Below are 21,664 nucleotides of genomic sequence, written 5' to 3' on the forward strand. Positions count from 1 at the left end.
CTTGTTCTACTTTTAATGCATTAAAGCTGTCGTTACGTTGATCAGTTAAAAAAAAAAAAAAAATCAGTTTAAAATAGTTTAAAATCACCCTGAGAAAATTCATAAAATTTGTAAAATTTGTAGCGGAAAAGTAAGGTCAGTGTTAAATATTGCAAAAAAGTATGCTTCTAAAAATATTTAAGAATTTATGAAACATTTAAAGACTTGAACGAATAAAGAAAAACGTTTAAGATAATGCCCGAGTATCAACACTGAAAAAGGGAGAACAAATGTTTTGTATCAATACTTAATGTCACTACTACTGCTGCTGTCAGTACTATTTATTATTTTAATATGTTATTTATTATTCATAGTTTTAATAGCATACCTCGTTATAAACCACTTTACCTCAGCTTTATTCTGTTTGCTTTTATTTGTTCTCATTTACTTTCCTCTTATTTGGTTGTTTAGATTAGTTTTTGGTTTTTACTTTAAGGGAATCTAGACTAAAAACAAAACAAACAATTTTTTTGGTTCAGTTCATTTCTATTAACTGCTAGATTAACATACAATTTATGTTTCAAGATAAATTAATGAATGTTAAGTATTTAATTTTAATAATTGTTCAAGCACAATTACACTTTATTCTAGACCAAGTGATCATTTTAAAGGCTCCGTCATTTTGAAGTTTAGATGATTAGTTCACACTCTGATGCTCTTTGTTGCTCCAGAAACACCTCATATCTTCCTAAAATCACAGAGACTCTGGCATTATGCTAAATTATAGTGACTTTTAGCAATAAAAATCTATATTACTGACATCAGGATGGACAGAGGCAGTCACGGTGCCTAAATGAGCTCTAATATTTATACTTTGTCCTTCTTTGTTTTATTATTTCTTTTTTTGTAGTGATTTTTTAACTCATGTTTTAATAATGTGTGTCCATGTTACAGTCCAAGGAAAATAACTCAACCAATCATGTATTGATGTCCAAATTATTCTATTTTGTAGTTTTTGGAAATCTTGCCATATCATGTTCACCACCTGCCAAACATATCCCTTTATTGTTTACAGTTTTTATACAGAGTTGCCTTAGTCCGAACACAGGGCCAAGTTTGTACTGTTGTGTTGCTGCTGCTTAATTTTCTTTTGGAAAAATAAAAATTATTTTTGCACACTCCAAACCACTCTGTATTATTTATTTAAACCAACTTGATAATTATTCACAATGTCACCCTTAAATATATCTGACCTGTTTAGTAGTAGTTATGTTTTGGATGGAGGTGATGAATTAATTGGTTTGAGTGAGTAAATATGAAACAACAACTTAGACACTTGACACTGGGGTTAAAAATATCAGTTTATCTGAAACAAAAACAAAGCATAAACTTTATACTCTTTGCATATTATGTACATAAAATGTGTTTCTCTATTTGGAGGAGGAAAAAATAGACAAAGAAGGAATCTCTTAAATAATTTACTTTTTCCTAAGTTTATATTACAACAAATTCAGCTGAATCAATTTGAGCTCATGCAAGATTTGCCTTTTTTCTGGCTCTTGTGCAACTTCTCAGTTGATCAACTTGCTGCAATTTGTACCATCGGTTGTGACGCCTATTATTGTCCTAAAAGCACAAACCATTTTCTCACATATTTATGCAGATTACTACAATAAACTGCAATGTTGGACGTAGGAATTCTGTTCTGTTTGGAGTTTTCTTCAGGCTCAGATGTTTGAGCTTGCGGGTCCTTTCACCAGGCCCTGCTCTTTGCGCATCACCGGCGCATAAATGCCACAGTCCCGTATCTCGCAGAATCCTGGCACGCCCGGGAACCCGACCGAACCAGGTGGCCCAACCGAGCCGGGGAAACCACGGGGCCCACGTGGACCCTCCGTCCCATTTTTGGGTTCTGCTTGGTGACCCTGTTCACCTGGGGAAAAAAAGTCAGGACATTCAGAAAAGGATTTGTGAATTTTTTTATTTTGCATTCCGATAAGATTTTAAGTTAGTTAGTTCAATATTTTATTAATTTGAAGGAAAAATGTTGCTTTTTGCAGTTTTGTGTTGATTTTATTAGGAAATGAGAGAAGAAGAATCCTACCTCTGGGTCCCTGTGGTCCATCTGGACCCTGCGGGCCTTTACCTGGATCTCCTGTCGTGCCTTTAGCTCCCTTCAGACCTATTGATCGAAATACATAAAGCAGCAGAGAAAAAAAATGGAACTGGGAAAATATGGACATATTCCTTATTTCAAGAGGTGTGAAGAAATATTTCCTTACAGTCATTTTGTTTTCACTTTTCTGTCACACTTTAAGGTTTCACATCCAGCAAATTTTGATATTAGACAAAGATAAGAGTTAACACAACATGCAGTTTTCAATAAGTTACATTTATTTTTTTTTAAATGGATGGATAAAAAATTAATAAACTACTCAAGCAGCTCAGCCCTCTGTGATAAACTTAATTGATGTGAAGGAATTTTTACCCATTTTTCTTAGCAGAATTGTTTTAATGAAATGTCTGACTGACTTATTTAAGATGTCATAAAGGAATCCAGCACAACTAATAAAGCTCTGCACTGGCTTTAGTTGGGGTCAGAGTTCAGAGTTCATCAATAAGAACTAGCCCAGAATGGCCTCCATGGGGGAGATCCGACCCAAATAAACACAAAGAACTGTTTCATATTTAACAAAAAAAAAACATCTTAATGTTCCAGAAGGCATTTGAGAAAATGTTCTAAGATTTAATTTCTTGAAAAAAAATAAGCTTTAAGGAAACAAATGATAGAATATTAAAGAAATGAAATGATGAAATTGTTCAAATGAAATAATATATCAAATGTATGTTGGTGGAGAAAAAATCTGTAGCCTTGATTTCATTTTCATATCAGTTTCTTAGCAGATTTCCAAAACATTGAAGCTGCTTCACACGATTACTGAAAGTAGATTCCTGATGCGGGGAAAAAAGTATTTGACTGCAAAATGACATGCAAATATGGTTATTTGTGGATTTCTTTTGTTGACATCTTCTCCCTTTTCATTAAAATAAAATTACCAGAAAAAAAATCCATTTTTGGTTTTTGCTTGTAAGGAAGCAAAGTGAAGTTCTAGTTTCACTCACAGTGTAAAATGGTTGAAGCTGGGACTGTATATCGGAATAATGGTTGTTTTTTCTGCATTGATCATTATAGAATAGAAAAGGCCTGAACTGCAGTAAACAGGAATATTTACCTCTTTGTCCCTCAGCTCCTTTTTGTCCCTCCAGTCCTCTCTGTCCTTGAACACCTCTGGCTCCCTTCTCTCCAGCTTTTCCTGCTTTGCCCTGGTTATTAAAAGTAGAAATGTTGGATAAATTCCTCCACAAAGTTGGAAAACTGACTGGAGTAAAAAAAATACACAACTGAGGAGAAAATCAAGGTATTCATTCATGAAGTTCAGGGAATTATGGGATTATTTTGCAACACAGCTTAAGCAACATAAACTTAATTAAGATGTGTTATGTGTTTATTTATAGGTTATTGCAAAAAATTAACAGAAGCCTGTTTTTAAAATATATCTTTTCAGAAGCACTCGGATCATCTTGCTCTGCAGATCTAGAACAAAACAAATTGGCAGTATATCAGTGATGAGAACCTGAAGAAGCACTCACAGCTCTGCCAGGTGGCCCCGCTGGTCCTCGGGCCCCTGGAGGCCCAATCAGAGTCCGGTTGTTGATGGGGCAGCCCTGGGTGCACTTGGCTCGGATTGAGGCAGCGTACTGGGCTAACTGGGCCGTGACCACGCCTCTGCAGAGCTGCAGGATTTGTTCATCGGTCAGACCGGGACCCTTCAGGACCAAAAACCCAATCAGGTTATATTCTGATGCAGAACGTCAACAACATGGCTTAAAATCTAGTTTTATGAAAACTGATGGACTGCCGCCACATATTTAAGAAACAAAAAGCAATTTTTAAAAATTCTTATTTTATCTAAAGTAAAATAGGTAAAAGTTAATAAATGTGTCCATATTTTCATCTTTCACCTCTAAGGAATAATCAAAACAACAGAACCACCTATAAAACCTCAGCAGGTGGGAATAACAGATGCAGCCAAAATGACTGTATTCACATAATAATATCCAAACTGTCCAGAATAAGAACTTTAAATAGAGATTTTCACTTTTTTATTCCTTTTGTACATAAAAACTAAACTACTAAACTAAAACCTCAGCAAAATAATATTTTGTCAATATCTCGTCATGAACCAATCGGTTATGTTTTTTTTTTTGCTAGCAAAGTGGGATAATAGATGTAATTATCTGAACAGCTTCAGTAAAACGTTGTTTTGATATATTTAATCTCTACAGCTTCTGCTTTATGCAGCTTTTACTCACAGCTGGACCTGGAGCTCCTTTTGGTCCCGTACGACCTTTGCCACCAGGGTCACCAATTGGACCGCGGTCTCCTCTGGAGCCAGGGACGCCGGGTGGTCCAACAGGACCTGGGACGCCGTTACGGCCTCCTGTGCCTACTGGTCCTCGCTTTGAGACAAAAATGGATTAGAAAGAAAAGGAAGAGTTAATTTAACATCCACAGTGAGTCTGTTAATACTTTATTTATCAGTATGACCTGAACTACAGAAAATTCAGAATAGAATTTTATTTCTCCTTCTCACACAATCAGCTCTATCGTTCATCAGAGATCTGATTGTTTCAGATGATCCAAACAGATCACAATTTTAAAACAAGGCTTAAAACTTTCCTGTTTGATAAAGCTTAAAGTTAACCCAGCTTGTGGTTTTCCTGAGCCGTTTTTGTAGTTATGCTGCCATAGGCTTAAGCAGCTGGAGGACAAACTGACCACTTTTTCTCTCTTTCTGCTTTTTCTACTTTTTAATTTGCATAATTTGTTATTTCAACTGTTAACTTTTTGTTTTCTCCCAGTATTTTTTCTCTCCATAGAAGCTACATATGTTCTGGCGTTCTGTTTGGCTACGCTCCCAAATAAAAGATAATGCTGCCATAAACTAATCGTTCGCTGTCTTTTGGTATTAACTTTTTACTTTCATGAACATAGAAAATAATCCTACATCACTTCATTAGTTTCTTTTTGTGTATCTGCTCTGTCTTCAAAAAACTCTCAGTCCGTTGTGGCAGATGCCAGCTTATACTGAGCCAGGTTCTGGTTCGGCTGGAGGTTTCTTCCTGTTAAACAGGACTTTTCCTCTCCACTGTTGCTACATGTAGTATGTATGAGGGCTGTCGCTACGTCCAGGAGGAGTGAATATTGCAAGACAATGACTCGATAATATCCTCTGGGTTTCCTTAGAAAACTTTTTCATTAATTGAACTATTTTTTGGTAACTGAGAGGAATTGGAATAGATGACTAAATGGACCATTGTAAAGTGCCTTGAGGTGACTGAGTTTGATTAAACTTGTTAATCTGGCAGTTTGCTGACTACAATTAAAGTGAAAAATGTGCATCAAGGTAAGTCTTCTTTTAGCTAAGACTTAATGAGAATTGATTTTTTTTAACTTGCTCCTTAAACAAAGCTTTGTTTAAACAAAATTTGAAAGTTTATGATTTAATCACACAAATAACTCTTTCCTGTTTCAGACGCTTTCCAAGAGATGTGTGCATTTCTGCATTGGAAATCCCCAAATCACCTGTCCTCTGTCTCCTTGGAGACCTTTTCCTCCCTGAGAGGAGAAAAAAAAAGGAAGAGATACACTATACGTTAAAAAAAGAGCAGCAGTGGAAAAGAGAAGTGAAATAAAAAAACAACAGATTTGTCACATGCCTATGAGACATGAAAAATACCTTTTGGCCTTCCTCCCCCTTCAGGCCTCTCAGGCCTCCTGCACCCTGTGATATGTAAACAAACAAAGGTGTGAAAAACGAGGGAGTTGAGATTAGTCATTAGTTTCATGAAAACAACACCTGACCTGGTTACAACCATATTACAGTTTAAAAAACCTTGAAAAACAGGAAGAACAAGATGCAAAAATAAATGTCAACACAGACGGGAAATTCCCTTCGAGGCCAAGGGACATTTTTTAGCCACTTGTGGGTTGAAAACATGACTTTTGATACGACATACAGTACTTGTTGTTGCTCAGGAGGCTAGCTGATCATCCTTCAGTCAGAAGGTGATTGGATCAATCCCAGGTTTCTCAATTGTTAAAGTATCTTGTGAATCTTGTATCACAAAGATTAAAATATTAGCTGGATCCAGAGTTAGTCATTTAGCTCATTTATCATTTTGTACCTTTCCTGTTTTGGTCTTTTCATACCAAATTGTTTTGGGTACATTTGTACCGACAACATTGTTAAATAGATTAGTTAGTTTAGATAGTTTCTACAATCTTCTAAAGTCTAATAAAGTAAAGTATTAGATGTAATGGGCCTTTCAGAGTTTTGGGGGTCAGAACCATAATAAATGGAAGTATAGTATAATCCAAAGTTTTTAGACCAAAAAGCAGACAATTAAACTAAATTACACATTAGATTTAAAAGTTTTTACAATTATTTTTCAGGATAACTAATCAAAATACATAACTGCCAGGATTTTTTTCTCTGGTTGTTATTCGTGATTCTTTACAATCACTGTCTCTCACAAAGATCCCAGCCTACAGATAAATCCACTTCCATCTCTGAAAACAACATTTCAGTGATCTAGCTTTGTGTCAAAAATAGCATTTTTTTATTTGTTTTTTATAAACTTCACCTTCTCGCCATCAGGTCCAGTCTCCCCTTTGGCTCCCTGAAGGAGAAAAATGAGTTAGAAGATGGACATATTTGAAAGGTTTTACATTTTAATAAGTAAAAACTGTTTGTATATAAAGTAAGTAAATAAAACATCCTGTCATAAAACATCTGTGGGCCTCCAGAGTTCAAGAGGATTCGTTTAATTTGGTATAAACTAAAAGAGAAAAATTACATTATATCTTAAAATACTTCTTTTGTTTTTCATTTTTTAAAATTACTTCTTCAAATTTCTTCAAGTAATCTTTCCTTCCTATTACAGTACAAACTTTGTAATTATGACTTAAGGAGAAATTATTTAGATTTGAACTTGATTAGTTCTTGTTTGTATTGTTACCCTTCGGGGTACGTACTGTTGGACCCTGCAGACCTTTGGGTCCATGTTTTCCTGGTATTCCAGCATCTCCAGGTTCTCCTTGAGCTCCCTGTCGGAAAAACAGAAATGTAACAAAGTTGATTCTTTACTCAACATTAGTTTTAAGAGCTCAAGAAATCATTCATCCCCATCTACAGACCTTTGAAATCTGGATAATTTATTATAGTAATGTTGCAAAAGTTTATACAGCAAACTGTAGTGTAACAGTTTGAAAGAAACATAAATTAAGACAGATGAAAATAAGGATACTTTTTTTTGGTTGTATTGTAAAAGAAAACTGGAGAAGAAAGAAATTGAAGAAATCACACTGAATTTAGTTTTGTATTAACATTGAAAGTCCAAGTATGTCAAATATAATACCAGCCTGATGTTATTAATTATTAATAAACTAAATAGTAAACTATATTTAGTAAACAGTAGTTTACTAAATAGTAAACTAAATATAAAATCTTGTAAAAGAATTCATATTCCATTAATTGTTGCACATTTTGTCACATAAAAACCTCAAACTTCAATGTATTTTGTGTAATGGCCCAGTCAAAGTCCAGACAGGCTCATTTCAGACTCTGTGATTATACTGTTAAGATTAATGGTCACAGATGCTGACAGACGTTCTTCAACTCAATCTGACTTAGCTTGAGCCAATTTGCAGAGAAATATCGGCAAATGTTTCAGCCTGTAGTCGTGCAAAGCTAAAAGAGACGCTTCATACTTCTACTTCATGAGGATCTATAACACAGTGTCTCAGTTCACATTAACTGTAAAAAAGTGCAGAATTATTTGCAGCACTGCTGCCAGTTTAAAAGAAAGCAGAAGCCTCTTGGGGAATTATTTACAGTGGTCTGACATTTGACAGACGTTTGAAAATACAGAAGTCTTTGCAAAAATATTTCAATATATAAAATAGTGAGTCACTTATTCAAATCAACTAAAAGCTTAAGCTTACACAAGTTTGATAAATTGAAGAAGTTTCCCTCTTTATGGGAAACAAACATACTGAACAAACAGTGTTTGTTGTTTTACTCTCCAAGGGGAATTCCCTTTCTGGTTTCAGATAAGGTCACTGGTAATGATGACATTCGCACCAAAAACAACGACTGACCGCTACGCTTTGAAAATGTCCAACACATTTTATTAATTTATATCTATAAGAACTTCCCTATTAAACATTTCCTTAAACCCTAAACAGGGTTTATAGAAACCATGGTAAAAAATCTTGCTCACCTATTGATCACTTTAAATCTGTTTGCACTAAAAATAGTTGGGATGGTTACACCAAAAAAAGACAGATTTTAGATTAAAATAACATACAATAATATGTGATACAGACTATTTTAGATTTATTTGGTAAGTTTGGCATGTCTTCATGTATTTAATTTATTTTTACTTTATTGTACAAACTTACAATATTGTATTGTCTGGGAAACTAAAAAGTTCCAGACAGAACATTTTTAGTTCAGTGGATCGAGGATAATTGGTGTAATGTTTAGCAGTTTCTAATTATCAAGTTATTCTTGGTCTTACTGCTAATAGCTGGATGAAATAAATGTGTTTTCAAATTATTTAACACGTGCATCTGATTTAAAAAAAAAAAAAAAATCACCCAATAAATTCGGCTAAAAGTTTCATTGCTTTTTTTTTCTTTTCAAATGAAAGGAGTCTGTTTTCACTTCCTAAGTCTAAAAGCAGATGTCAAGACTTTCCTAATAATGCTGCTGCTAACGTTCAACTATGCTATTCATGGAAAAACAAAAGATGAAAAGTGAACAAAACAAAAGACATAACTTCTCTGTTATTTCATAAGAACCCAACTTTTAGTACAGAATCAAAATTATGCATACTGGCTCAAATATATACATACAATCCTACTAATATTTACTTACATGCGTTTATAAGTTGCAAAAACTGAATGCATTTTAAGTCATAATTTAATCATTGTTATCAATGGAGGGTTTAAATTAAAACCAGTTATTCTAGGATGATACCAATTTATGGTTTTCTTTGAGAGATGGACTGCCAATTACAACTCTGACACATTTTATTACTATTATTTTAAGAGCTGTAACACCTGAAGGAATAAAAATGCTATTGATGGAGATAGCAATTTTGAATCAAACAAAGAATGAAGGAATTTATAGCATTAGTCATATAGAGTTACAAAATAATGAAAAGTGGATGCTGTTCATGTGCGAACAAACAAAAAATGGTGGAAGTTCTTAGTTTTTATGATTGTATTGAACAGCAAAAAACAGATACATAAGTAAAAGAAAAAAAATATTTCTTAGTATTTAATCCACTAATGACTGACAAAAAATGATCAGGAGGAAGCTGGCCCATTTCAGACCCCAGCTAATTGATTCATGCTTCTATACTTAAAGTGGTTATACTTCAACTCTTGGTTTTATTTATTTTTCTGACTGAAGCAGGAACAAAGAGTAACCTGAAGTAATTTAAATAAAGAAAGCAACAAACACCCAGAGGAAGCTGAGGGTTTAGGGCAGGGGTGCCCAAAGTCGGTCCTCGAGGGTCGGCATCCTGCACGTTTTAGTTCTCTCTCTGGTGGCACCAACAACCTTTTCGGCTTGTCAATGTTCTTGTTAGGCCTTCTAACGACCCATCATTTGATCCAGGTGCGTTAAACCAGGGAGGGAACTAAAACATGCAGGATGCCGGCCCTTGAGGACCGACTTTGGGCACCCCTGGTTTAGGGTGTCTAAGGTCTGGGAGATAAATGTTTGGAGTAAGGTCATGTGTGCAGGACATCGACTGCAGGTGGAAAAAAAAATTTCCTTCCTATTTGACTGGATATATGCTCCATTAGAGAGTGGATAAAATAGAGGACATTGCATGTGCATCATTAGTGGAAAAAAATTAAATAAAACACAGACTCAGCAATTATCCAGAAAAAAAAACAAGAGGAAATCGTTACAAGTGTTCATTGTTTCTCTCTGGGAATTTCTCATGAATTGTGCATGTTAACGTCTCCCACTCAGAGTTTGGTTCCTGTTCAAAGTGCCAGAAACTCACCACTCTGCCCAGTCTGCCCCAGGGTCCTCGAACACCACGATCCCCTTTACTGCCCTGCACAAGAAGGGAAGCAGTGAACAGATTTAAACATAATCTTGGCAGGTTTATAACAACTAATTTAGATATACAGTAATGTGGGATTTATTTTATTTTATTACTCAGTTATGACAGGATGATTTGTATAGACTTGTGTGACAGGGAAAATGAAACCCACATCAGTAGCGGTGGAATGTAATACTGTCTGGGTTGCAACACAAAAAGATTCAAAAAGAACAACTGCAAGCTGTGACTATCTAGATTTACTGCCATCCTCTTCCACAGAAAGTGGATGGCAGAAAGAAAACACCGTGGAGGTTTTCCCAGCCGAGTCATTTTAAATCAAGAAGTGTATTGCACCACAGCTGATAGCCTGAGGAGATAAAATGATCAATTATCATAAATAAATTATCTAAAGTTGTTATAATTATTTGATAGGCAGTAGACATATTTTCAGCTACCTTGACACCAAACAGCCCCGGTTCTCCTATCACACCTGGGACTCCTATTGGACCCTAAGTAGGCCAAGCGAGAAGAAGAAATAATCTTTACAGTAACAACAGATCATAAGACCTTTTTTATGACTTTGTGGCCTTAACCCACTTACATCTTCCCCAGGGTCACCTTCGCTTCCTGGAAAGCCACCCAACCCTTTAGAGCCCTGAGTAACAAACGGGAAAGAAAGACAATAAAGAAGAATAAAGTAGAGATTAGACATGATATACAAGCTTTTGTAAAAAAAAAATCCTAACATGAAAGACAAAAACTAAACCACTAGTGATGTAATTACTTTGGCAAGTAAAGATCAAGGCCAACTATAAATGAACAGCATAGAATGAATCGTAACAGAAAAGAGTTCATCTCTATGTGCTAGAATAAGTTAGGACAAGGTTTCTGAGAAAAGCTTAATGTGTCATGATCCACTGTTGTCTGTGTTTTTGGTTTTCATTTGTTTTCTGATTGTTTCTGAGTTTTTAAAATTCTCGTCAATGCTATTTAGGTTTTTCCTTACCAGTCCATTCCCCGGTGTTGATAGCATGACTACTGTCAGAATTAAAATCAATATTTATTTCAGCATCTGCAATCAGCTGTGAAGATCCATTGATAAATGACTAGTTAACCGTACAGGGCCTGGTAATAAGCTGTATGATTAAGGTGTGATAGAACAAGGAAGCATCTAAAGGTTTCATGGTAAAGTTGAAGACCACCGAGGTAGATAGATAAGGATAAATATCAAAGGATGAATTGATCAGACTTTATATTGATTTTGTGCTTGCTATGCAGTGTGGCTGGTTACCCATCAAGTTGAAACTAAATAATTATTCAAATAAAATGAATATAGTAAATTAAATAAATAAATGACAAACTACAGAATGTGGTTTTGATCAATAGTAATTATACCTAATGCTTACACATATTAGTTGCAGAGTATATCTGTAACTAGCATGCTAATACTAAATAAATTTAAAAGTGAAAGTGTTGAAAGAACACAAACCAAAAGTAAATATAACTAGACCTCACTTCCCATACATTTTTGTTTCATTTTTGCTTTATTTATATATAGTTAAACACAACAATCCTGATCTTATAATCCCTGACATTTGGTTTCAGTTTCAGTTTCTTTTTTTTCCGCTCTAAATGAAGCGTAACATCCGGGAAAACCCGCAGTAATCCCTTCACAAAGTTCCTGAAAAACTCCACATGAGTCTGCTGGATAACCTGTTAGAGACAAATACTGTTTTATATTTAGGGAAATATTACACAGCACTTGTCATAAGAGATTAAGGCCCTGTGTTTATGAGTGATGACTGTACCTATAATCACACAGAGCTATCAGCAGAGGGCAGCTAGGGGAACTCCAGAAACTAATGAAACACACTCCAGACGGCATTACACATAACACAATGTATGTTATGTCTGGCATGAAGTCACTTTCACTCTGGCATTGTTTACCTGTTCTTACTATCATACATACATCAGTAGTGAAGACATTCCGGTTCATTCTGACATATAGGGGCAACGAAAAAGAGGTTTCTGGGGCATTTTTACAACTTAAACTGAAAGTTTCTGGGGCAGGCCTGTGTGTCATTTCATTGTACCAAGATAATAATTTTTGAACTTTAAAGTATTCCACATGATAAACATGTTGAGTCTTCAACCTTCAAAGGGGAATTATACTCTGACTAACATGCACTATCTTTCAGTCATCAGATAAAGCAACAGAAAACTCATTTTCTCTTTCTGTGTCAGTTGTTTACTCAGGAAAAGAGATTAGATAAAAAGTAGGACTTTCTCCTTTGTAACAGGCAAATCTTGTGACAACTCAAATTGCTCGTGTGTTGTATTAAGATATGATGTGTTAAAATGTGTGTAATTGTGTTTACACTACCTTAAGTTATATTTAAAAACAAAGCATAATTGCTTCTCTGATAATGCATCACTGTGAAAGCATAACCAGGTGAAAACAACTCAAAATAAATGCAACATATTGTCGTTTGTGGAAAGCAGGTTTTCTGGCACACTTTGATCAAGAAAAATAATCAAACAATCTACAGCTTTGTGGATAGATGCCACTATGACCTACATATTTAATTTTCAAACAGTTTCAATTTATTTCAAAACTTCAGAAATACTGTAGCTCAGTCTGTTACGTTAAAGTTCACTTACTCTTTTCATATGACTAGTTGACAGTTTAGATTGTGCTGCAGCAGAAAACTCTCCTTCATAGAGAATAACATTGTGAATAAGGAAAACCTCTAAGCCACATAGAGGCTAAAACTGTATCGGTTCTGATTTTGTAGAATGTATTTTTCACTTAAAATGACTTAGAATTTCAAAAATAAAGTAATGCAAAAATATTAACAGTTCACAACAATTTGCAAAAATATTTTTAAACCAAAGAATAATTTTTTGATCTACCAGCAACTTTTCTATTTCCGCCCTGAAGTTATTAATATTAAGGTCTGCATTATGAAAGTGAAAATCTCCAAAGAGATGTCAGCAGCAGTTTTATAAAATACCATGTGTACACACCTACATAAACTCCCTAAATGTTAGACGTACTTTCACCCTCAGTGAATAGTAAAATGAAAATACAAGAACTATTTTCGCTGTGGTTCTGTACCTTTGGTCCATTTGGCCCAAAAGGTCCTGTTTGTCCTGGATAACCCTGGAAGAGAGGCAACGATTATTAAAATGTGATGCACAGATGGGAGAAAAACGGAGAAATCTCTGTTGATGCTCAACTTTATTTGGGAAGTTCGACATAAACAAAAAAAGGAAAAAACATTCTTTCACTGATAGTTGTAATGGAAACAAATTAAAAGGAAATTTTCACACACAGTTTGACTGAAAATGTACAATGTTACATAATTGCTCAGTGTGTAATGATTAGAGTTTTCCATGTCTCTAACCGTAAAAAGAGGGTTTTATCTTACAGCGTTGCCTCTCTCTCCGGCGTCACCTGGAAACCCGGGGGCTCCTATTTGACCCTGAGAGACAAGATTAAATATTTGATCTAGATTACTCCTGCTTATTAGCTAGCTATATTTAGATAAATAAATATCACAAGTTGATCATTTTAGAGTAGAAATAAGCTCAGCTATTAAATATGTTCTTAAATGTACATTTATAAATGCATACTTACAGCATTTATTTGAATTCTTGAGAAAAACCAATACTGTCTCTAGTGCAGATGTTAGAGTTTTATTATTTTACCTTGTTTCCATCTTTTCCCTGAGGACCCTGCTTGCCCAGGTCACCACGAGAACCCTGAACAAACAAAGACAAAGCAAACTATTCAAATAACAACAACCAAAAGCATTCATTGTTTTAAAAGAGTATTAACAGAAAATTAACATGGTTTAAACATCTTCTAGATATGTAAATTCAGATCATTTCTAAACATTTTCTAGCACTTCTGTGCAATAATTTTTAATTTTACATGAGTATTACATGTAATAAATGTATTTGTACTTTTTTAATATGTTTGCAAATATATACAGTATATACTGTAGCTACACTGCAAATAGAACCATTACAGATCAAAAACTCTGGTACCTTGACACCTTTACCTCCTCTCGACCCTGGAGGCCCGGGGTCACCGCGAGGCCCCTGAGATAAACCAGGGATTAAATTAAATATTAACAAGGTAAGTAATAACAATTCATTGGTTGTAAATCACAAACTCAGCTAATTTGAAATGTTTTAAGTAGGAGACGAAAAGAAAAGACAGAAAAAACATTGTAAATGTGAAGTTTAAATATTAAACAAATATATTTAAAATGTAGTGCAGTTGATTGCGTCATGAGATTTCAGTACAAAACAGAGTGCTTGAATCTGACTTATAACATATAAAGAGTGAAGGCAAAATAAAATGAGGTCACCTGGAGCTGAAAGTGAAAGTAAAATTTAATCCCAAAAGAAGGCTTTCTATTACAACAAAGCTTCAACTTGTAAGACCCTAATGGGATATGGTCCCACTAATTAACAGCTGCACCAGCTGCTGGCCAGTAAACCCCCCTAATTCACCACCAGCGTCTCTATTTTGCTTCGTTTAATGTCAACAGAGCAGCAACTATGGCGGTTGGTGGTGAAGCAGGTTCTGGGTGGTTTCCAAATGTATCTGTCACCTACCACAGCTGGTTGACCTCATGAGAAGGTAGGATGTGTTAACTGCTTTTACCTGCCTCAACGTAAACATGTATAACCACTGACAAGCCAGAATTGTCTCAATTACTACGAAAACAACTTTGTTTCATCAAATAATCACACTACGGCACAAAATGCATCTGCTATCAACACAATACAATTTGGGTTTTATGTTTTGGTAAGTGAAGATGATATCTAAGAAACTTAAAAAACATTAAAAAAAAACAATATCCTCAGTTTTTAGCCAACAGACTAAATGTGTCTGTGAAAATAAATTTCAAAGAAATAAAGGCAGCTGGATTATTTCTTCTTGAGGTCAAGAAAGGACCGATTTCCATTTCAAACTTTCCCCAGTTAGGCAGCAGGTTTAGTTCCTTACAGTCTCACCAGCAGCTCCTACTCCTCCCCGCGGGCCCTCCATACCGACATCACCCTAAACAAAGTATTATAATGACAGAAATATAAATAAATGTAATTAATTAAACATAAAATCTCCATGATTCACCACAGTTTATGATGGAGTGCCACAAGGTTCTGTATTCTCACTGTTTCTATTAGTTAACATTATTATTGTCTTTTTCTGTCCTCAATAGACTTCATAGTAGATGGTTCTTCTCTGCCACTTTACACAGGACTTTATTGTTCTTAGTATATTTAGTATATTAGAGACAAAATGTTTAGCTGCTAAACTATCAGCTAGTCATTCCGCACAACCTGTAAACTATTTTTAAATACTGGCAAGTATCTACCATCTTTTCTTTCAACACTTGTCCTTAATGGGTAAGGAAAATAATCTGGCTTTTATTTTAAGACGTTGTAAGTGGGAGGTACCTTCAGACCGAGCTCTCCACGCTCACCTGGGTCACCCTGAAGTCCAGGTTCTCCCTGAAAAAAAAAAAAAAAAAAAAAAAAAATCAGTTTGTTTTCCCTTTCTTATCAAACATTTTCAGCTTAAATAAAGTCTTGTGAAATAACCCAATTAAATACGTTTAGAGCTAAAGTTTACATATGATATCGTCAGATTCAAACTGTCCTAAGCCATCGCCATGGTTTCCACCAAAAAACTGACCATCCCGCCAGAGAAACCTGAAGCTCCTTCTTCTCCTCTAGGTCCAGCATCACCCTGCAAGGGCGAAGAACAGTCAGATCTAAACATAATATCATTTTGCTCAGTCTTTTAAATTTCTTCTGCGTAGAGATACACTTATTTTATTTTGGTAATGTTTTGAAAGTTTTTCGTTTTACTTTTTCCATATTCAAAGAAATTCTTTTAAAGCTAGCAACTCATTTTGGTTTCTCTTGACCCAAACTGTCCTTGATATTTTTACTACTGGTTTCATTTTCACCTGAAGTTTTAAAATCTTCTTTTACTTTCAGTTCATGCTTATTATGCAAACAGTGGTATTATGGGTTAAACTCATTATTATGAGCTGCAATCCATTGTCTCTGCTGTTGTATAATTTACTTACAACAGGTCCAGTATCTCCTCCTCTTCCCCGAACTCCTTTAGCTCCTTTATATCCCTAAAATGAACAGCATACATTGAATCCACCCTCATTTCTGCTTCTTCCGTCTTTAGGAAACAAGTTACAGCATGGATTTTAGACTCACCTCTCTACCTTGGATTCCAGGCAGGCCGGTTTGACCTTGTAGACCTCTGGACCCCTGCCAAATAGACAAAATCATGACATATAAACTAAGCGCTTGTACAATCAATTCCAGGTAAATTTAATATTTGGGAATAAATAAAGACAAAGAAGCTTCAAACAATATTTAAAAGGTAATGAGATCCCAAAGCTGCTCCTTCACTTATAGAAATCTCAAAATGTTTGATTCATTTGGTTTAAAAAAAGATGTTGTTTGAAACTAAATCTTTTTATTTACCAGACAAAGAGTTTCCTTCAAGAAGGAATGACAAGAAAATAGGGATTATTATGAAATGTTTTCTATTTAAATATTTATTAATGACCTAAAAGCATCCATAATTGAAAATCAGAGACAAGAAGTTTTAATAACGCTGGCAAAAAAGCAGCCACAGGAGAAACATTTACTTCTTGCAGAAGACTTAACTCTTTGGTTTGTCTGTTACTGTAAGCAGGCCGCAGTTTACAATGAAGAAATTAAAGTGAATGACGTAATAATGTCATACCTTTGGTCCTGCAAAACCAGCAAAACCGGGTTCTCCAGGTTCACAGTCACACTCAGTCGGCCCCTCCTCTCCGAGAGCCGCATCGCCTCCCGATTCCTCCTCTGAGGAGTCTGTGTCCGGTCCGGCTGGGTATTTAAAAGGCACCTGGAAATAAAACCATTAAAATATCAGCAAACTGTCACAGAAACCATAGAAGACTTCCTGATTTATTTTACTTTAAAAAAAAATCGGCAGCTGAGTTAAAATGTTGTATTTTGTGCAGATGTATAAGTGTAAAAATACCTGACATTTATGTTTAGTGATGTATTTATGTTAACATTTATTTTTCAAAACCACAGTAGTAATAATGCTCAGTAGCAGGTTTTTTTTACATTAAAAAACTAAATTACCTCTGGTGATTGAAAAGATCAGAATTTGCACTTAGTTTTGTACTAAAGAAGAAAAAAACTTTATTATAGTGTGCTGGATTACTTTGGCTGACTTTGGCGCCTACTAGTGACAGATTATAGAAAGGCAGAGGTATGTACACCCAGAATAGAAGAAATAGAAATATCTTTTAGTGTCCAATATTGGGGAAATTTCTGTGCCACAGCAGCAAAGTGACAGGCAGTAACAGAAAACAGACTCACACAAAGCCAGAATAAAATAATATATATGAAACAGAATGAAGAATAAAAAGATACTGTACAATATTCCTGAAAGTAAACAGTTGTGCTGAGGCTCCGTTATTATTTTGCATTGCAAATATTTTTGCATGTATCTCAATGCAAGGTTACAAAACTTAATTTCATAAGACCGCAAGGCGTTTTCTGTTTTAATTGATTTGTAGCATGGTCACCAAGACTTACATAAGTTCATGAAAATACGACACAAATATTGAACAAATTAAACCCTGTTGTCAGGAAGTTCCTGTCTTACCTGCATGGTCTCTGTGTCCTCTTTGGCGTAGTGGGACTCTGTGGTCATGGCAAAAGGAAAGATGTCCTCGGTGACCATGGTAACCCTGGGTGGGTCATAATCCTCCTCCACTAGCTGCTGCTCCTCATCATAGTACTGAGTGGGCTCAGGTTGATGCTCTAGAAAAAACAGTTAATCACAAAACTTCAAAGATGATTTTGCACGCTACAGCTGCTGCTGGTGAATAAAGACTAATCTTAACAGTCGGTGGAGTCCTACCAGGTCGACGAGAGCCTTTGTCGTTATAGTGGTCGACTGCAGACGACTCATAGGCATGCTTCTCACCTGCATGGACAATAAGGGACGTCAGATTCAAGTCACCAGGTGAAATGATGCATTAGTGCATCAGGAATTTGACAAAAATTTCTAAAATAACAGTTTATTTCAGTTCGTAACCTAACACAATATTAAAGTTACAGCTTCAGTGCCTGAAAACTCTGACTGGTTTAAAATTGTACAATTTATAACAAAAAATAATTTTAAAAAAAGCAAGATCTGAAGATTGTTTTGTGCTTTATTTATTTTTCACTCATTCAAAAACGCTTTTAAGTTTTCTCAAGAATTCAATTTAATTTTTGTTTTGGATGTGGATCATGTTAACATGGTATTAACAACTGGCTGTTATTCTATGAGACAGCAGTCGGGTACAAACAGTGAGAGCAGAAAGATTATTTTAACCTGAACATGGAGCAGCTCTGACCTGAGTGGTATCCAGAGTATTCATCCTGGCAGAGAGACGAGGAGACACACAGCACCATCAGCAGAAGCCCTGAGAGGAGGGAAACCTGATGAAAACACAAATTATTTAATATCTATAGACCACACCTGCTTGGGACCTTTCAGCTGGAATAAGGACTTTTAATCTTTGTATAGAAATCTGTCTGAGATGAGCTAAATTAAAGAAAATCTATGCAGATTTAGATTCATATGGTTACTGAAAATCTTCAAATTGGAGGTGGACAGACAGAAAGACTTTTAATCCACTCAAGTGAAAAATATTGACTATATTCGCATTTTTTAGCTCTTTTAATTATTTTATTTCACAGCTACAAATATTGACCTCCTGTATGGTCCTCTGTGAAATATCTCCACTCTGACCAGTTTACATTTACTTTTTATGAAAACGACACCAGGTTTAAACTGTTGCAGGGCTAAATTAAGGCTTAAATAGGCTGAACGACGTACTGGTCCAGTTTATCAGGATCTTTTACTGAAACCGTGGTGGTTTTAGCCTGTAGATGTGACTCAGGCTGCATTAGGGTGAGAACTCAACAGACTGAGGATTCTTTGTCTTGGTCACTGTTCCAGTTTTTCTCAGACTCGTCTGACATTCCTGAAGTTACACTGTCAGCCTGAAGATCAACCAAGGAAAAGCTCTAAACTATAACCACATAAACAGCTGATAGATCTGAACACAAAGTCAATAAACAGATGATTGATGAGGATGAAACCTTAACCACAACTTCCAGGTGTAAACCTCACACTCAATTTAAGGAAGCTGGGTAGGACAAAAATAGCAAATACAAGTTATTTTAACCTAAACATCATTGTATTCCATTAAATTCAAAGTTGTGTGTTATTGCAATACACAAGAACAACAGATACCTTCTACCAAGATTCAATAATTCACCTTGTAAACAACATCTAATGCAGAATTTAAAAGTCTGTTAGATAAAGAACAGAGCAGTCAGAGTGAACCAACAAGTAGAGGGATCTCTGGGACAATCAAGTCAAAACTATTCAATGGAAAATACAGTATATTTTATCCATTTTATTTTAATTAGGAAAAATAATAAAATCTGATAAATGTAGCAAAATGCATACTTTCTTACTGAACTAATGAAAACGACAAACCAAGCAAAGTGACTTTCAGGAAACAGAGAAACTTCTAGAATAGCAGACAAATTAAGGTTAGAAAAATTATTCTTAGCAACAGGTAAATATGTTTACGTTCTCTTAATATGCTAAAAATAGTAATTCGGCAAAATTATCCATTGTATGGAGATTTAAAATGTATTAAACTTCTGAAGAAATGATAACTTCTGAAACTGATTTGAGGTTATTTCTAGAATTACATGAAACTAGTGAAGCATTTGATCTAACGGCGTGGCAAATCGTTTTTTCTCCTTCTATTTAAAATTACTTAGCAGATATTTTCAATTTAACCAATAAAATGTTAAATTTGCTCATTTTACTCTCATCCTTAAAAGTTCTTCACACAACAGCTAATTGATCCAAGAATCAAGCTAAAAGTTTTTTTTTCTAATCATTTGATTAATATGCATTTATTTTTTGCTTATCCATCCTAAGCAAAGTTTGTTTGTAAAAAAACAAACTTTGTACTATATAGATTATTTAATCTAAATGGACTTTATAAGACAATAGCAGAATAACTTCAGCAGAGTATGAAGTTATCCTGAACTGTTTCCTCTCACCTTATCCCTGGAGGCTCCCATGGTGTCTCCTCAAACCGCTCCAGATGTCCAACAGGATGTTTGGACAAACTCAGTCGGCTGTTCACCGTCACAGCATTATCTCAGGTTTGACTCCGGCCCGTCTGCCTCCAGGATCCGTCGGGCTCCCAGGTTCTGATGGGATCTTCTCAGTTTTCTACCTCTGACTTCCCAACAGGGTGAGAAATACCAGATCCAGGAAGCAGCTTCAGCAGGAACCACGCTGCATCTCTGGATTAAATCAGATGGACTTCCTTAGATATCTAATGAATTATCTATCTAAGATGAACTGAATTTGAATTCATTATGAATAAACTGAATTTTCAATTGAGCCATACTGGAATGAAAAGAGTCGACTTAAAATTAAACCCAACTGGATTCTTCATGATTAGAAGTGAACTGGACGCACTAAAACACCTTGACAATATATTTGTTTTGGGTTTGTATAGTCAGACTTTGAGATCTGAAGTGGATTAATTTGGTTAAAATTGTGAAGATAATTCATAGAAGATCTGATGATAGCTTCCTCGCCTTAGTCGAAGTTTTTCTTTTGAATAAAAAGCAAAGTGAAAGATTTAGTGCAAGTCTTCAAAAGACAAATCTGTGAGCTTTAATTAAATAAAGGGCAGTTTGAAGATGGTTAAATCCCAAAACATGAAAATATGACAACAACTTAGTTACTTGTGAAACATTGAAGTAAACCAAATTCCTTCAGTTTAATCTTGTTCCTAATCAAATTACTTAGTTTCATTGCTTTTCCTTTTTCTACAAATACAAACAGTTTCAAACAGTGGGCTTGAGTTTAAAGACATTTACTTTTTGCTTTATTTGTTCAACTTACAGTGCAGCGTGAGACTTTTCCTAATCCATCCATCCTCTATGCTTGCTTATCCTTGCAGGATTACAGAGTGGGGTGGGGGTTGTGCCAATCTGCAACAGGAATAAAGCAACAAGTGCAGTACAACCTGGACAAGAGATTAAGAGTAACCAGTTGATCTAATAGCCATGTTTCTGAACTGAGAGGAAGCTGGAGTACCTGGAGAGAATCCACACATTCAGACAAACAATAGGCAAACTCCATGCAGAAACATCCCAGGTTGATAGTAGGAAAACATGCAAAAATAAAGGTAAATGTTGTATAGCAACATGATTTGCGATTTTATATTTCTTGTTTCATACAAATAGAAAAAAAATATTTGTTGAATGACTGGAAAAGGGATTTATGGAAGACTGCAGAGAACATATTAATAAATCTAAAAAACTGACATGAAAACATGAGAAAACAGAATGA

The 21,664-nt window shown here is 35.2% G+C and overlaps 1 protein-coding gene across 3 annotated transcripts; it reads right to left on the reverse strand.

Moving 5' to 3' along the window:
- Nucleotides 1-1,443: 1,443 nt before the first annotated feature.
- Nucleotides 1,444-21,563, reverse strand: LOC114142229 (collagen alpha-3(IX) chain). Of its 3 annotated transcripts, none has more exons than XM_028013378.1 (27): nt 21,215-21,563; nt 20,356-20,604; nt 18,621-18,689; nt 18,140-18,205; nt 17,882-18,039; nt 16,964-17,107; nt 16,426-16,479; nt 16,284-16,337; nt 15,884-15,937; nt 15,646-15,699; nt 15,194-15,247; nt 14,224-14,277; nt 13,882-13,935; nt 13,602-13,655; nt 13,289-13,333; nt 10,772-10,825; nt 10,626-10,679; nt 10,129-10,182; nt 7,079-7,150; nt 6,688-6,723; nt 5,781-5,825; nt 5,627-5,659; nt 4,354-4,500; nt 3,631-3,807; nt 3,213-3,303; nt 2,084-2,161; nt 1,444-1,912 (listed from the first exon to the last, which is right to left on the reverse strand). In XM_028013378.1, the coding sequence occupies exons 3-27, from the start codon at nt 18,676-18,678 to the stop codon at nt 1,707-1,709; spliced, it is 1,950 nt and encodes a 649-aa protein (XP_027869179.1). In that variant the 5' UTR covers nt 18,679-18,689; nt 20,356-20,604; nt 21,215-21,563; the 3' UTR covers nt 1,444-1,706. The 3 variants fall into 3 exon arrangements, with proteins under 3 accessions (XP_027869179.1, XP_027869178.1, XP_027869180.1); XM_028013377.1 differs by having other exon boundaries at nt 18,621-18,705; XM_028013379.1 differs by lacking the exons at nt 18,140-18,205; nt 18,621-18,689; nt 20,356-20,604; nt 21,215-21,563 and having other exon boundaries at nt 15,672-15,699; nt 17,882-17,993.
- Nucleotides 21,564-21,664: the final 101 nt, after the last annotated feature.

The sequence above is a fragment of the Xiphophorus couchianus genome, chromosome 3, assembly GCF_001444195.1.
Source record: "Xiphophorus couchianus chromosome 3, X_couchianus-1.0, whole genome shotgun sequence".
Taxonomy (NCBI): domain Eukaryota; kingdom Metazoa; phylum Chordata; class Actinopteri; order Cyprinodontiformes; family Poeciliidae; genus Xiphophorus; species Xiphophorus couchianus.